The following is a 17,039-nucleotide window of genomic DNA, read 5'->3' on the forward strand; positions in this document are numbered from 1 at the left end:
AAGAGGCTCAACCTGGAGTGACGGCCCCATCCCAGGGCACTTGCATGATCAACCCCACCAAAGCAAACCCTCAGGGCCATACACTGCTCACAGGCCAGCAAAGCTGAGCTCTGCAGACAAGCAGGACTAGGGAGCAGTCACAGCTAAGAATGTCCAGTCTGCCCCAGAAGCTGAGCTCAGGCATCGCTGTGACAACCAGGACCCAAGGAATCCTCTTGGAGTATCCATGATTCTAGGGACAGTTCAGTGAGCTGGCTCCAGAAAGTTATGTCTAGCCCAAGAGAGGCAGCGGCAGCACACAGCATCAAATACCGAGCTCTCCCTCTTTACATAGGTCCTCCTGGCTGTAAATCTGCAAGGACGATGACATGCAAAGGCAGAGTGGATAAGATCAGGCAGAGGTTCGAGGGGCGTTGGCCTGGCTTGCAATGGTCAGCTCAGTGAGAACACACAGCCCTGTGTCACAGAGTGATAACACATGTCTGAGCCTTGGGACCAAGTAGGGCAGACTCCCAGCAAACCCCAGTATGGGAGTGAGGGAAGAGAGCAGCCTAGGGTTTCTTCTTCACTGGAAAGCTTGTCTCCATAGGATGCAAGCATGACAGTGGACACTAGTGTCACTGCCTCCTGCTGGGCGACCCAGGCACCTACATGGGTGCAGCTCTGGAGCAGGCGCTTCACCAAGCCCTTGATGGGGAGCAGGGAGCACCTAGTTGTGGTGTGACAATCTTGGAGAGACTCCGGGCCTGATTTTCTTGTACTTACACCGATGCAGATTAGCAGTAACTCCACTCAAGGCCATGGAGTCCATTGGTGTTAAAGAGAAGAAAGATCAGGTCCATCAAAGGGTCGACATGGCAGCCCCCAGAGGAGTGGGTGGGGGTTTTCCATGACACTATCAGGCACTGCTGTCAATGGAAAAAAGATGTGATAGTGGGATACCTAAACTGTGGGGAGGGTCTCTACTCTCCTGTATCCAATCCATTCCAACCGTAGATCCAGTCCAGGTTTTGTAACTGGCCCCATCTCATCTTGGACCATAACAGGAGCTGGACCAACTCTTGTTGCTAGGCAGAGAGAAGGTCAGGGGTCTGCACCAGGCGTCCTGCACCTACCAACAGGTCAAAGCAGAGATCCAGGGCCTGCTCTCTCTCTCTCTCTCTCACACACACACACACACAGAGTAGCCACTCCAAAAGCCATGTGCCCAGCCAGCCACTCCCACACCAGCAACTACATCCCAGTAGCAGTGATTAGCAAGCAGCTCGTCAGTTTTTTCCACTCGTTCCTTGCGTGCTGTGTGCAGATGAGCTGGCTTGATTTTATCAACTGATTAGGAGATTATTAGACACAAACAGAAAGAACTGCATAAATAAATATCTGCAAGCAATGGACCAGGCACTTGGACATTCCGATCCATTTCAGCAATTGCCAGACTTCTCCTCCTGATTACAGAAAGAAAATCCCCAAACTGCTTCCACCTGAAAGATGAGTTTTGATCAAGACCCCCAGAGGTATGAGCCACCCACAGACTCTGCCCGCACGTGGTCAGAGCTTAATAGTGCTTCAACCGAGAGGCAGCAAGTTTGCACTGGAAATGGTTACCTAGAGAGAGGTGATGGAATCTCCTTCCTTAGAGGTTTTTAAGGCCTGGCTTGACAAAGCCCTGGCTGGGATGATTTAGCTGGTGTTGGTCCTGCTCTGAGCAGGGGGTTGGACTAGATACCTCCTGAGGTCCCTTCCAACCCTCATAGTCTATGATTCTATGCTGCCAGGCCACCTACTTAATCAGTCACCCCTATCTGTTCCCTCCTTCTGCCCATTTTCAAAGTTGCTCTTCCCTTGAAATGTATTTTTGAGGCCACCCAACTCAAATATGCCAAGATTCCAGGTCTGAACTGTCGGGCTACACAAGAAGCCGAGCAACAGCCCTGGATCCAAACTCTCTAGTGGGCCAAATTGTAAATGTTCACAGTTTGGACTGTTCTACTGTGAACATTTACAATCTAGCCCATTAGAGAAACGGTCAAGTGGTGAACTAGGATCCAAATCCAGGGCTCATGGCTCAAGGTCCATCTTCCTCAGCCACAAACCCATCTCAGTGATAATTAATAAAACCCCCTTTAACTACAGCTGCAAACAAAGGCTTTCATGTATCAAAATGCGACCCTAAACATGGGCAGGAAAACAAAGAAGGCACATTGGGGGGAGGGGGAAGTGTCTGGGAAGTCACTTAATCACCTTTCCAGCACAAATAAATAAACAGAGGGTTGTGGCACAAGGCAATAGCAAGAATGTCTAATTCTGGAGTGGACAAACTATGGCCCGCGGGCTGGATCCGGCTTGTGTGATTATCAGTCCTGTGCCACTCCCAGGAGCAGCCGGCACCATGTCCCTGCAGCCCCTGGGCAATGTGGGGGGGGGGGGAAGAGGGCTCCATGCGCTGCCCTCACCTGCAGGCACCGCCCCCCACAGCTCCCATTGGCCGGGAATGGGAATTGGCAATGGGCGCTTCAGGGGAGGTACCCACAGACAAGGGCAATGCACAGAGCCCTCTGCCCCCCAGCCCATCCTCCAGGGGCCACAGGGACGTGGTGCTGGCCGCTTCCGGGAGTGGTGCAGGGCTAGGGCAGGCAGGGAGCCTGTCTGAGTCGTGCGCCACTGCCACCCCAGAGCCGCTCAAGGTCAGCGGCATTGGGCTACAGCCTGCCCCCCAAACCCCACCCTGAGCCCCCTCCTGCACCCCTCCCACCCCCCAAACCCCTGCCCCAGCCCTACATTCATGGCCCTGTGTGCAATTTCCCCATCCAGATGTGGCCCTCGGGCCAAAAATTTAGTCCACCCCTTGTCTAATTTAACAGCAGGACCCAGTTTGGATGGTTTTTTAAAAAAAATAATAATGCCCAGATTTATTTTAAATAATAAATAATAATAAAAATAAAAACCCAAGCAGGAATAGCTGCCCCAACAGGCCTCCGCCAGGCCCATGGGGACCTCCAGGGGACCTTCCTCCTGCAATGCTGACTCTCAATGCCACTCCAGGGAGTTCTATAGAGGACTTCCCAGGACCCTTTGGGGGAGGAGGGGAAGTCTTTCCCCATCTCTCTGGGTGATTGGCAGCCCAACCAACTAGGTCTTTTTTCCCACCCTCCAGGCTCTAAAGGGCTTCACCCCCATTCCAAGGGTCACAAATGAAAGCGAGCAGGCGGAGAGCAATGATCTCAGGAACCACTGACCTGTGCAAGGTACTCGAGAATCCCGTAGGGAGCAGCACATGTGAGCAACCAGAGCTGGACCCTCAGCAGCTGTACTGCAATGCCTGGCACGCGCCGGTATGGTTTTGCACCCAGCTTTGGCTATAGACCAGAGAGCTTTATGCTCAGAAGCCGATGCACATTTATGGAAAAACCACAAGAAGCTTTAATAACAAGATCTCCAGACTAAAAATTGCAACAAGAGGCCTCAGTGCAAATCCAATCCAGATGCATTCCCAGATTTGTATTTATTTATCATGGACAGTTGATTTGCTGTCATCATGGATGACACCCATGGCAACAGTTTCTATGGAAATACAGACAGGGGTCTTGGGTCACGGCTTATGAAGTGGATTGACAGTTCCTTCCAACTGGCTGTGTTCAGGCTTTATGAATATCAAGCCAAAAAGGCTGTCCTTCCAGCGCCTCATTGGCCCCAAGAATTCAAGTGTCTTCAAACAATCCACTATGGCCTGAAATAGTTCATTTTTTAATAAGGCTTTATTTAAATAAAGAAAAAACTACTGACAAATTAAACAGCTGAATGAAACCTGGATAACGACTTAAATTGCTCAGGTCTCCTAACGGCATGCCAATGAGCATCCTCAGAAACTAATCACCACATGCCATGGCAAATAACTCCCCTCCAGCCACTGCATCAACTTGTCAGGAGAAACGATTGTTAGTCTCTCAAGGCACGTAACTGCCTTTGACAATGTTACCCCCACTCCCACCCTGCTTCTTTCTGTCTGTCAGCAGGGGGTTTGGTCACTCTGGTCAACTAGTATCTAGAAACAGTCCACAACTAAGTCCCATTCACTTTTAATAGGATTTTGGCTCCTAAGGCTGTTGCATCACACTGTGATGCAATCAGACAGGGAAAACAGTTTGGTTCAAATACAATCCAGCCTGAAACTCATATAGACCTTTTTTATAAAGGAGACGAGATTGGTCAGTGACAAAGAGCTCTGTGGAGCTTGAAAGTTTGTCTCTTTCACCAACAGAAGTCTGTCCAATAAAAGATAGCTTGTCTCTCTAACATCCTGAAACGAACATGGCCACAGCACCGCAAACAATATTTTTATATGGTTAAGAAAAGTTTGGCCAACATTATTCTCCAGTTGCTCCCCACTGCTGAGCTCGGGCCAGGACTGCAATATGTTAGCAAAGGCTGATCGTGGGATATTGTCCACGGCCTAACTGGCTGCACGAAATCTCACAGGAATGCTTTTACTCAGACCTTCCCAGCCCAGCTTGGGAGACATGAGGGGTTGGCTGACAAGCTGGGTTCCTAACCTGACCTGCCAATTTGCTCCACATCTCCACATCACAGCATCACCAAGAAGTGACCAACAAGCATTATTTCCAGAGACCTTTAGTGTCCTACAAGCCAGATGTGAGGGACAAAGCAGAGCCCGGACAAATTGTGGCACAAGGTTTGGGACAGACGTGACAACCCCAGCATAGGCTGGGAGCGCCTAATATACCTGGCACCAAGGGGGCTAAAAGGAAGAATCAAAGAGGGCTCCATATATTGCATCACCCTGGCTTCAAACATAAAACATCACTGATAATACTCAGTCCTGCCATGAGGGCAGGGAACTGGACTAGATGACCTCTCATCCCTAGTCCCTTCCAGTCCTACGATTCTAAGATTCTACGGATGCGAGTGATTCCTTTGGCCCCGCTGAAAGTCTCTCATCAGTGATGCCATAGTGCAGGATCTGAAGCATCACTTCTGTGCTGTCAGACAGAGGACTGGCTTTTCAAAAGGGGCTGAGGCCCAGAACCACAAAGGTATTTAGGCTCCTGACTTCCACTGAAATTGGAGGGACTTAGGAGCCTAAATACCTTTATGGATCTGGATCCAGATGTCCAACTCCTGCTGACTTAAGTGACTAATTCTACGAAGGTCCTCTGAAAACATCAACCAGAGATGAACCAAACAGCCGAAATCCACATCTGGATTCAGATTCCAAAAGCCTCTTCTCTCAAAGTTTAGATCCGCGTTTTGATTCCCAGGGAGGAAGCCTCTATTTACATAATCAGCAGCCATGGGAGGAGAACAGAACATTTCCTAATACGTGAGTTTTGTTTATCTGATTTTTTAAAAAACTGTTTGAGTGAGGCTAGAGGAGCTTAAAACAAAAGAAAACATTATTAGATATCAAACATCTGGGTCCAAGAGAGTCTGCCCCAGCCTGAACCTATGTGTCTCTGTCTTTTGAGTTCACAGAACCAGTCCAGGCTATTGCTATAAAAACAGCCCAACATTTCCAGATCTTGAAGCCAACTTGGAATCCAGGGCATCCACACCAGGGACGTTCAGCAGTGTCAACTGCAACTGAGCTGCTCACTCAGTTCCCGACCCTAATGATCTTGAACAGTGGTTCATGGCCATAGGCCAGCTGCCCTGGTTCAGGGACAAGGTGGGTCCATTGACCAGAGACATAGAAAGCCTTGGTATTATGTCCAACATGGTTAAAACCTGAAGACCCCGTATCATATGGTGAGACAGGTTTCAAGATCTGTCTTTGAATGGAGTCAAGATCTCTATTTCAGACAGCTGGAGAGCCCTGGTCTGTGACTGAAGGAAGTGAGCTGATTGAGGGCGAGACCTTAAAACAAGAATTTGAGGAGGAGGACGGAGGTAAGGGTGGAGAGGAAGGGCAGAGGCCCCGCTGTGCTGTGCTGGGCTCCGGAGCTGCAGTGGTCTGTGTTCTGGCCAATGCAGGCGGCATAGGCCATGACGTGTGGAATGTAATTCTGCTCGTGGACTCCATGCAGGAGGTGGGCCATTGGGCCCTTGGCAAATATTGCCACATCCTCACCCCCATGGGTCTCTTGGCGCAGGGGCACAGCCGACTGGGCCTGGTAGTTGGCATGAGCTGCAGAGAGAGAACAAACAACTGTAAGAGACTGGGGAGTCAGACCACCAGGCTGGAGACTGGCACCCATTATGCACTGAGGAAGGGGCCTCCCCAGCGTGCATCCTCACGTAACAGGCCACCTTTGTGAGGCAGGGAGCTCACCTCTATGGCCCACTTAGACCTTGGCCTCTCTGCTGAGGGCACCAATGTGGTGGCCCTGTTAGTGGCAGTGGGTTTGGGAAATGGACTCTGGCTCACTGGGAATTAGATTGGGATAAGCAATGCATTTTACATGAACCCAGTGGCGTCAGCTGGTCCCTGCCATGTGCCCTCCCCACCCCCCATTCTGCATCTTGCCATCCCCCCAGACTCACCATAATCCACGGCGGACACATTCTCCCTCTCTCCGGCTACGATTTTGTACCCAGGGCCATTTCCGTACAGGATGGAGGTGAAGGGCATTTTATCCACATCGCTGTGCATCGGCGCTAGACCTGTGCGAGGAGGAGCCTGGTTAGCCTGAGGGATGGTGGCCATCGCTCCTCTGCAGAAGATGCCATGCTTGACTCCAATACTCCAGTCCTGCCAATTTCCATAGAGTATTTCTGTTGGGGAGGCATATCTCCAGGATCCTCTAGTTTATCTGCCCCCAGCCCCTCACCCTGATCCTCTCTTTAGACAAGGACACTGACTGGAGTGTCTGCCAGTGCTGCTTCTGCTACCCTGGGGCCGATCACATGCCCATCAAAGAGATCAAGCTCAGTGAGGACAAGGAGAGGGGGAGTGGGGCATGAGAAACAATCACTGCAGCCAGATTTCAGGCGTGAATAACTCAGGAGGTGGCCAGGACTGTCAAAGGTTTGATGTTTTTATAGTCCAGCCTGCTCATACCCAATGCAGCCATTCCACCCCACTGGAAGCTCATTGGCTCTCCTTGGCTAAGCAGGGTCAGGGCTGGCCAGTATTTGGATGGGGGACCCAAGGTACTGTAGCAAGTAGTGCCAGTGCTGCAGCAGGCAGAGTGTTGTCGGGCCAGTGCCCAATGAGAAATGAGAAATAGGGCATTTTGCTGGGGTAGCTAAACCACTGCTGTGTTTCCATCTGGGGTGGATGATGCGAGTCTGGGCTGCAGTAGAGATGAGCTCCAGTATAAATGAAATCCAGGCCTTAAATCCAGAGAGTTTCGGAGTGTTCAGAACTGGGGTTTGGTTCTGGTCCATGGGCTCAGGGATCCAGGAGCTGGATATTATGATGTGATCCCTTCACTTGGAGTCCTGATACTGAAATTGGATGCACTGTAGGTCAGCTACAAGCCACGGGCTCAGGGGCAATGCAGGACTCTGGGGGAGTTCTCAGGCCTGAGTTACAAGGAGTCAGACTGGAGGATCATAATGGCCTTACAGTCTAGGAAAGCCGCCAAAGGTTTTGCCCTGGTTCTGACACTGGACACATTTCAATTGCTGCTGTCTCAAGGGACATCATAGAACAGGGGTCAGCAACCTACAGCATGCAAGCCGATTTTTGATGGCACATGGTGGCGGCTGAGCGGCTCAACCCACTGCCGCTCTGGGGTTCTGGCTGCTGCCCCATTGCCAGCCGGGGTCCTGGCCACCGGCCCCACTCAGCGCTTGCTGCTGGCCTGGGGACCCCCAGGGAACCCCAGGCTGGCAGCGGGCTGAGCAGGCTGGCGGCTGAGACCCTGGCTGGCAGGAGCCGATGGCCGGAACCCCAGAGCAGCAGCAGGCTGAGCGGGGCCGGCGGCGGGCTGAGTGGCTCAGTCCACTGCCAGTCTGGGGTGCCAGCAGCACTGAGCCTGCTGCCAGTCTGGGTAAGCAGAACCCTAGGCTGGTAGTGGGCTGAGGGGAGCCAGCGGCCAGGATCCCGGCTGGCAGGAGCTGGCGGACGGAATCCCAGACTGGCCACCGGCCCCGCTCAGCCTGCTGCCAGTCTGGGTGGGGTCCAGCTGCTGGCCCTGCTCAGCCCGCTGCCCATCTGGGGTTCTGCTCACCCAGGCTGGCAGGAGGCTGAGCGGGCCGGCGGCTGGGACCCCGACTGGCAAGGGACTGGCAGACAGAACCCCAGACTGGCAGCAGGCTGAGTGCTGCCGGCACCCCACACTGGCAGCGGACTGAGCCATTCAGCCCCCAGCCAGCCCCACTCAGCCCACTGCCAGCTGAGTGAATGGAACCCCTGAGCATGGCTGGTGGCTGGAATCCCAGACAAGGATCACACTAAATTGAAAAGATCTGCATTTTATTTTTATTTTAAATGAAGCTTCTTAAATATTTTAAAAACCTTATTTACTTTAAATACAACAATAGTTTATTTATATAATATAGACATAGAGACCTTCTACAACTGTTAAAATGTAAACCTTAAATTACATGAACTTGGCATATCACTTCTGAAAGGTTGCCGACCCCTGTCATAGAATCATAGAAGATTAGAGTTGGGAGAGACCTCAGGAGGTCATCTAGCCCAACCCCCTGCTCAAAGCAGGACCAACCCCAACTAAATCATCCCAGCCAGGGCTTTGTCAAGCCTGCCAGGCAGCGATGCCAAACAGTCCTCCAGCAGTAACTGGCCAGGTGGCACCATTTGGAGACCGGCAGGTCTTCAACTTGTGGGGGAAACCAATGGGTTAAACCCTTACCGAAAATGGGATTGCCGCGGGGTGTGTATCCACCAAAGGTGAAGACATGGGAGTGGTCGGCAGTGACTACAGTTAGTGTGTCCTCTGGTGAGGTCATGTCACCAGCCTTGCCTATGGCTCTGTCCATCTCCACGGCCTCATACAGCGCTTGCTTCGCTTTCCCCTCATGGTGACCATGGTCGATCCTGCCCCCTGGAAAGGGAAAAGCAAGAAGGGAACAACTAGTCAGACTAAAAACCTGGGACTCACCAACAACAGATCACACTATTGGTCCATCCTGCTAGAGCTCTTGTTTCCTGCTATCTTGGACCAGGTCAATGGTCTATGGAGTCCAGTATACTGCCTCTCTGCTGCACCTAACCATTACCAATCCGTCCTCCTGTCCCAACACTGGCCTGTGGTGAGTGCTGCACCGGAAGGTGCAGACCATGTTTACCACACCTTATGGTGCAGCATGGTGCATCTGAGCTGGTATTTGAAGACTGGATGGAAGGAGCTGACAGGGAGAGAGCAAGGAAAATACATCATTTCTATCAAGCCACTTCTAGGATCACGTCCACAACTGAGTCGTCTCCTGCTGCTTTCTAAGGAACAGCCCAACAGCTGACTGAGATAGCAGGGCATGCAGCAGACTCGCTATTAGAAGACACACCCACACAGCAGGGATAAGTACTACCTCCCAGAGCCCTCAGGATGGGGGAGCTGCTAGGCTGGAGTCTTGGTTCTCATGTGGTGAATATTCCTCACCACAAGCCCTTCCTTCCTCTCCCTTCCAGGCCAGTAAAGGAAACCAACTTCCCTTGACAGAAAGGTGCAATCAGGGGCCAGCATTACCTGCACTTCAGATGCTAAAAAAGGGAGACTAATGCAGTTAAGCTAGGAGTTTGTGGGCCAGTATCAGACCACTGCTGGTATTTACCCATGTCCAGGGTCTCCCTCTCCCTTGAGAGCTGTGGGCTCTGGGACCCATTGCCTGCACACTAGCCTCTCCCCGCAAAGCAATTTCCATCCGTTCACTTGTAAGGTAAATGGCTAGTGAACTTGCTCAGCTCCTTTCCTGACTGGTGAAGCAATGGTGGGTGCAACAGGGATGGGTTTTTTCCACTGTCACTCGATTCCAGAACCGTTTCATCACCCTCCCAGAGAGGCACATTCAGGTCAGAAGACAATAGCAGACCTTCAGTAACAGGCCCATGTCCTCAGCATGAGATGCTCTCAGCCCTGAAAAGCTGGGATGGGAAACTCAGCCCCATAGGGCACTGGGAGTGGTGGGCAGGTCCCCAGTCTGGAGACCCTGGCTCTCACCTTCCACCAGCAGGAAGAATCCTCGGGGATTTCTCTGGAGGATTTTGATGGCCACCTGCACCATCTCCGTCAGGGAAGGGTCTGTCTGGACATTCCTGTCTAGCTCATACATCATATCTATTGGCTCGAAGAGGCCTGCAAAGGGAGAGGATGTGTCAGCTATGCACCACATTTTGATCTTCACGACGGCCTCAGATCCATGTGCTACCAATTCCGATTGTACCAACATGATCATCAAAGTTTTTCCAGCATAATGATCCCCCATGGGTTCTGATACTCTCCCACCTCTTTCTGCCAGCAGGAGCTGGACACACTCTGGCAGAGTAGCCAGGCACCCTGACCCCCGTCCATTGCTCTGCTCACTAGGCAGCACCACCCTGGATGTAAGAGATAATGTGTGTATACTGCAGTATGCATCGGGATGTGGGCTGTGTGGTGTGATCGGGGATGTAACTGAGAAGCAGGTGTGGGGTTCAGAGTAGATTTTTCTCTGAATGAATCAGCAGCCTACTATGGACGTAATGATTGATTGGGAATCCCTCAATTCGAGGATGTTCTCTACCATGGATTTACTGTGGGTCCTGAGATGACTCAAGAGTCCGATCCTGGAATCGCAAATCCGCCTGCAGTAGGTACTGACATTTTGTGGCAGGCCAGCTGCCTGCTGGGGGAAAGTTATTTCTTTTTCCTTCCTTCTTTCTCTCTTTTCAGCTTCGAGGGCTAGGCGCCTCTCCTTGAAGCAGGCCACTGCCCGATGGAAGATATGGTGCCACCGGGGTCAGTTGGTGGTTTGCTCCTCCAGCTTGTGATGCCCACATCAGTTTTCGTAAGATACGCTTTCCGTGCATCTTTGTAACACAGAGGTTCTCAAAATTCACTGCACCGCATCCTCCTTTTGACAACAAAAATTACTACAGGACCCCAGGAGGGGGGACCGAAGCCTGAGCCCACCCAAGCCCCACCACCCCAGAGGGAAGGCGGGAGGAGGTGCAAAGCCAAAGCCCCACCTCCCTAGGCCAGGGGGCCAAAGACGAAACCCAAGGGCGGGATCTGAGTCAACAGTGTGCCCTTGTTGCCAAGAAGGCTAATGGCATTTTGGGATGTATAAGTAGGAGCATTGCCAGCAGATCAAGGGACATGATCATTCCCCTCTATTCGACATTGATGAGGCCTCATCTGGAGAACTTTGTCCAGTTTTGGGCCCCACACTACAAGGATGTGGAAAAATGAGTCCAGTGGAGGGCAACGGAAATGACTAGGGGGCTAGAGCACATGATTTATAAGGAGAGGCTGAGGGAACTGGGATTATTTAGTCTGCAGAAGAGAAGAGTGAGAGGGGATTTGATAGCAGCCTTCAACTACCCGAAGGGAGGTTCCGGAGAGGGTGGATCTAGACTGTTCTCAGTGGTGGCAGATGACAGAACAAGGAGTAATGGTCTCAAGTTGCAGTAGGAGAGGTTTAGGTTGGATATTATGAAAAACTTTTTCACTAGAAGAGTGGTGAAGCACTGGAATGGGTTCCCTAGGGAGGTTTTTAAGGTCAGACTTGACAAAGCCCTGGCTGGGATGATTTAGTTGGGAATTGGTCCTGCTTTGAGCAGGGGGTTGGACTAGATGAGGTCCCTTCCAACCCTGATATTCTATGATTCAGCCCAAGCAGGGGGCCTGTAATCTGAGCCCTGTCACCCAGGGCTGAAGCCCTCAGTCTTGGGCCCCAGGCCCCAGCAAGCCAGCCCTGGAGACCCCATTAAAAAGGGGTCGGGATCCAGTTTCGGGTCCTGACCCACAGTTTGAGAACTGCTGTAGTGTTTCTTCTGACTACCACAGGATCTCCAACCATGGGTGAGCTGAGAGTAGAGGACTTGTTTTGGGAAGTGAGAGTCTGGCATCTGCACAAACTATCCAGCCCAGCGAAGTTGATGCATGAGGATTATTGCTTCAATGCTGGTGACATTGGCTTCAGTGAGGATACTGGTATTAGTGCAGCTATCTTGCCACTTGACAGAAAGGATCTTGGTGGTACCTTCCCAGAGTGTTGAGATTCTGTCAATAGGTCACCCAGGTTTTACCTCCAGAGAGGAGTGTAGGAACAACAATTGTCTTATAAGACCTGCATCTTGGAGTCCTGCTGCAGGTCACAGTCCGTCTCTGTCAACTGTGATGCCCTGTGGAAGGTGCTGACCAAATTTGGCTACCCTCCAAAATTTATTAAGGTCCTGTGGCTTCTCCAAGATCAAATGATTGCCACGGTTCCTTGTAATGGCTTTGAGACAGAACCTGTTGTCATCAAAACTGGGGTTAAGCAAGAATGCGTTATTGCCCCAACCCTGTTCTCCATCTATTTAGCAGTCATTTTGGTCAGTTGACATGCAATACAGAATGGATGGGTGGCTCTTTAATCTTCAAGTTCTCCACTCAAAGTCGAAAAAGTCTTCAGGGCATCTACTACTGATCTTCAGTATGCTGATGACTGTGCCATCCTGGCACACACAGCGAATGACCTTCAGTCCACACTGGATTTTCTTGCACAATCTTACCGAAGCCTAGGAACTCTCACTCAATATTGAGATGACTAAAGTGCTCTATTAACCTGCCTCAGGCCTTGCATATGACCCACCACAAATCACCATGGAGGGTCAGACTTTGGAGACAGCTGAGCACTTTTGCTACCTCGGTAGCCAACTTTCTCAAAATGAAAAATCGACAGTGAAATCCAGCACAAGATCCAGTGTGCAAGTGCTTCCTTTGGGAAATTGCTTCAACATGTTTTATTGACATAATACGACTGTGTGTAACCATACGCTGCTTCACCAGCAGCGCACACACCAACACCATTTCAGACAGGCCCAGAACTTTGCTTGGAAGCCAAGGGGACCTGGTACAGATCAGAGACCACACTCACATTTCCTCTGAGTCTCTGCAGTATTTTATAAGTGCACATTTTCCCTGGGACTCCCACTGTGCAGTCGTCCTCCATGCTCACGCTGCCCGCTCACGCACTGCTGCAGCTACTCTAAGCTGCCTTTTGTCCCCAATCCTAGCAACTGGCTTAGATGTACCAAGTCCCTGCTACATGCAGCAATCGGTGTGACTTGGCTCCAAGAGACATAACTGTGGAAAAAGAGCCCAGCGGCTGCTGCTCACCTTGCACATCCATATGGATCCGACAAGGGGAGGAGGTAGGACATGTTGCTGGGGTGGAGCAATTGCTGGAGGCTGTGTTCCCGCTGCTGGGTCCCCTCAACCCCGCCCCCCCCCATCCAAGGGGATATTTAAGACTGAGAGGATTAGTAGGCACTGATACTGAACAACAGGCAACTCCAGACTGATCAGCTTCATCCTGTCCACATCACTCCAGCTCCCCATGCTCCGTCTCTCTCAACAGCCTGGGCCCTCCAGGAACATCCAGCCTCTCTCTGGCCTGCTTCCTTGGAGGTTGCTGAGTCACTAGGCAGGTGACCCAGAGGCCCAGGCTGGCCAGGAGGGGGCCGTGCTGCTGTGAACTCAGGTCTGTCAGGAGCTGGCTCAGCTGCAAGCCCAGGCCAGAGGCGGCGGCCGGTTTTTCCAAAGCTACAGGCCAGTGCATGGAGCAGAGGGGTTAATGTGCCCAGGGACTGAGTGTATCCCTTTCGCTGGAGCCTAGAAGGGCTGAGCACTTATCCCAATCCATGCTGGGTTCCTCTGCACTTGTCCCAGATGCCCACATCATACTCAGATCCTCAGGGACAGGGGCCGTGGCTCTCCTGAGGAGTCTGTCTGACGGACACCTTCTTACTGCAATCTGTTGCTCAAGTTACCCTCCTGCCAATACTCCAGTGGACTCCGATCTGCTCCTGGTTATAATGGAGCCTGGGGGCAGCTTCATTTTGTGTCATGATTCCTCCCCATTGCTCACGGCTAATGCTGGCTCTTTGCTCCACTGTTCGGCCTCTTGGGAATCCTACCTTCTAGCCAACAACGAGTTAACGAGATGGCTGCATCTCGCTAGCCAGGGAGTCAGCGGGAAATGCGTGCCAAACATATGCATGATCTAAAGGAGTTTGTTCGCTCCAACCTGTTCAGTACCTCAGATGCGACTCAGGGGAAAGGAAGTGGCCAGAGGCTGCAGCAAACACCCTCCAGATGTCAAAGGCTTCAGCCACTCTGGAGAGAGAGGGGCCTACACGGCTAGATGCTTTGCACATGTGCCATCCAGCTCTTGAGCTGATGTAGGGAGAGAGCTCCCTGTGTCTGCATCTCCTGAGGGGCCCAAGCATTTGGAACCAGACTCAGAAAGCAAATTCAGCCACCTGGAAAAACGGCTTCCTGTATTTATTTTCTTATGCTCATCAAAATGGACCTGTCATCACTAACTGCTGGGGTTGGCACTAAAACAATCCATCCGGAAGTGGCAGAGGTATGAGGCAGGCACACATGAACACACCTTTCACATGTACCCATCCACATGCCTGGCCCCATATGTACACGTGCACGTGCACACACACACACCAATGTACCCATCCACATGCCTGTCCCCGTATGTACATGTGCACACACATCCCAATGTACCCATCCACATGCCTGGCCTCATATGTATGTGTTCACATGTGCACACACTCCTCCCACACGTACGCATCCACATGCCTGGTCCTGTATGTATGTGTGTGCACGCACGCACACAACACATATACCCATCCACATGCCTGGCCCAGTAAGTAGGTGTTCACATGCACACACACATATGTACCCATCCATACGCTTGGCCCCATATGTACATGTGCACGTGTGCATACACACAGCACAGTGAACATCTTCTGAAGAAGCTTTCTACACCAGAGTCTGTGTCCAGTCACGGCTGGGCAGGGACCAGCCTCCATTTTAAACGGCAGTCTGAGCTGTGGATCCAAACATCAGTTCTAGGAGCCCCTGAACCCAAGAGGACTGCCATGTGGACCATTGCCCAGGCAGAGCGAGGAGCTGCAGGAACGGGAACCTGTGGAGACATGGAGGACTGCAGTTCAGGCCCATATATAACAACAGCTGGTGCATGGTCGACACTCACAGCCAACCGAATAGGGTGGAGAACTGCAGACTCAGCCACAGTCCTGAGAGCGTCTCCCTGGAAGGCTCTCTCTACGCCACAACTGGGGCCAGCCTAGCACTGGACTTGACATTGGCAGTCCTGTGGGTTTGTCACAGAGTGAAAAAAAGTCCCAGACAGTCTGATTGTCCCACTTGTCTGACCTTTTCCTCTGTTCATGGCTCACCCTGCAGCAGCAGCTCCTGTGTCCCGTGAGGCTGGGCCCAGCTCCCTGTCTCTGTTGCTGTGACCTGGACAGGGGCGGCTCTAGACATTTCACCACCCCAAGCACGGCAGCATGCTGCGGGGGGCGCTCTGCTGGTCTCCGGTCCCGCTGCTCCGGTGGACCTCCCGCAGGCGTGCCTGTGGAGGGTCTGCTGCTCCCGCGACTTTGGTGGAGCCGCGGGACCAGCGGACCCTCCGCAGGCACGCCTGCAGGAGGTCCACCACAGCCGCAGGACCAGCAGACCCTCTGCAGGCATGCCGCCAGAAGCTGCCTGCCTGCCGCCCTCCCGGTGACCGGCAGAGCACCCCCTGTGGCATGCCGCCCCAAGCACGCGCTTGGTGTGCTGGGGCCTGGAGGCGCCCCTGGACCTGGAGAACTCTGGGCAGCAGTGCCTGTCAGCTTTGCCCACCTCATCCTCTATTGTGTCAGGAGGGCAGTGCCAGTCAGGCAAGCCAAACTGAGCAGCACTGCAGCCCTGCGCACCAGGTTGCAACACCCAGAGCAGGGTGCTGGGCCCAGCCCTGCAGTACACAGGAGTCGCTGCTGTGGGAGGGCTCACTCTCCATTCCCTCTCCACCCCAGGCCTTCCCTCCTTACCTGGGGGTTGTGGTGCTGGGTGTGGAGGGTGCTGCTATGGCTCGTCAGTGCCCCCTTAGCGAGGTGAGGAAGAGGGCATTTGTTAGCAAAAATCAGGGAGCAGTCATGGTAAATTCAGTAAGCCAGCACTTTGACTGAAGTTACTGCTACTCCCCCGTGATTCCTGATAACAAATGCTATGGCAAATCTGCAGCCCCGGCCACTAGTTTCCATAGCCATGGTCGCTGGCACTTTGGTAGCAACGTTCTCTGCAAGCAGGGACAAGGACTCCATGGCTTGGTTTTTGAGCACATCAGACACAGATGCTCGTGAGGCTGCAGCTGCATTTGAAAAGTGTTTCCGACACTGTTGTGAGTACCCATCAATATGTCCAAGGGGCCCAAAGGGGTTATTTCACTCAGCAAGAGCTACTGGCCATCCCCCTTTCCTGCCACTTTCCCACTGTGCTTCACTTGGATAACAGGAGCCTATAATGAGGAGAACACACCCCAAATTCAGATGGGAAGTGATGCAGGTCCATAGGTTTTCCTCCACCAGATTTCAGGGAGTCAGGACTCCACTCCCTGTTCTGTGCAGCTAGATGGGAAGGGATCCCTCACAAACCCCGTGTTCTGATGGAACACGGGTCACAGGCTGGAAGGCAGAGTGCCATGGCCATACAGAAGGAGCCTAATTCCTTTTGAGCCACAGGTATCCTTTGCAGACGTGTTTTGCAGGGTATGTTTTGCCCTCAATACGCATGGCTGGATGGACAAACAGCAGCTGCAACCAACCGATGGGGAAGGTCCTGTACAAGCCCTCAGCCTTTTCAGCTCCCTGCATTTTATAAAAATCAAAAAAGTCTCCCCTGCCTGCAAAAGGAACATCAGTCCAGCCCCCAGTCTCTGTGTGGTTCTGCTCTCTGTTCCTCTCCCTCCATCCAAGGGGCAGTTACGGGCCAGCTCCTCGGCTAACCAGCAGCTCTGTACTTATAATGCATAATGCAATGTCTCTAAGCTCTGCTTTCATACACTTCTGGGGTGTTATGCGCAACTGTTTTGATGTTGCCTGGGTCACAAGGCATAACACAGGGTGC

General features: G+C 52.3%; 1 protein-coding gene across 1 annotated transcript in view; it reads right to left on the reverse strand.

Moving 5' to 3' along the window:
- Positions 1-3,177: 3,177 nt before the first annotated feature.
- Positions 3,178-17,039, reverse strand: part of ALPL (alkaline phosphatase, biomineralization associated) — a 95,171-nt gene continuing 81,309 nt past the window's right edge. Inside the window, exons 9-12 of the mRNA XM_050931226.1 lie at positions 10,083-10,217; positions 8,778-8,969; positions 6,499-6,618; positions 3,178-6,142 (exon numbers count right to left, since the gene is read on the reverse strand). Of these exons, the coding sequence (XP_050787183.1) occupies positions 5,874-6,142; positions 6,499-6,618; positions 8,778-8,969; positions 10,083-10,217 (716 nt within the window). The 3' untranslated portion in view covers positions 3,178-5,873. The remainder of the gene's footprint in view (positions 6,143-6,498; positions 6,619-8,777; positions 8,970-10,082; positions 10,218-17,039) is intronic.

The sequence above is a fragment of the Gopherus flavomarginatus genome, chromosome 21 (genome assembly GCF_025201925.1).
Source record: "Gopherus flavomarginatus isolate rGopFla2 chromosome 21, rGopFla2.mat.asm, whole genome shotgun sequence".
Classification (NCBI taxonomy): Eukaryota; Metazoa; Chordata; order Testudines; family Testudinidae; genus Gopherus; species Gopherus flavomarginatus.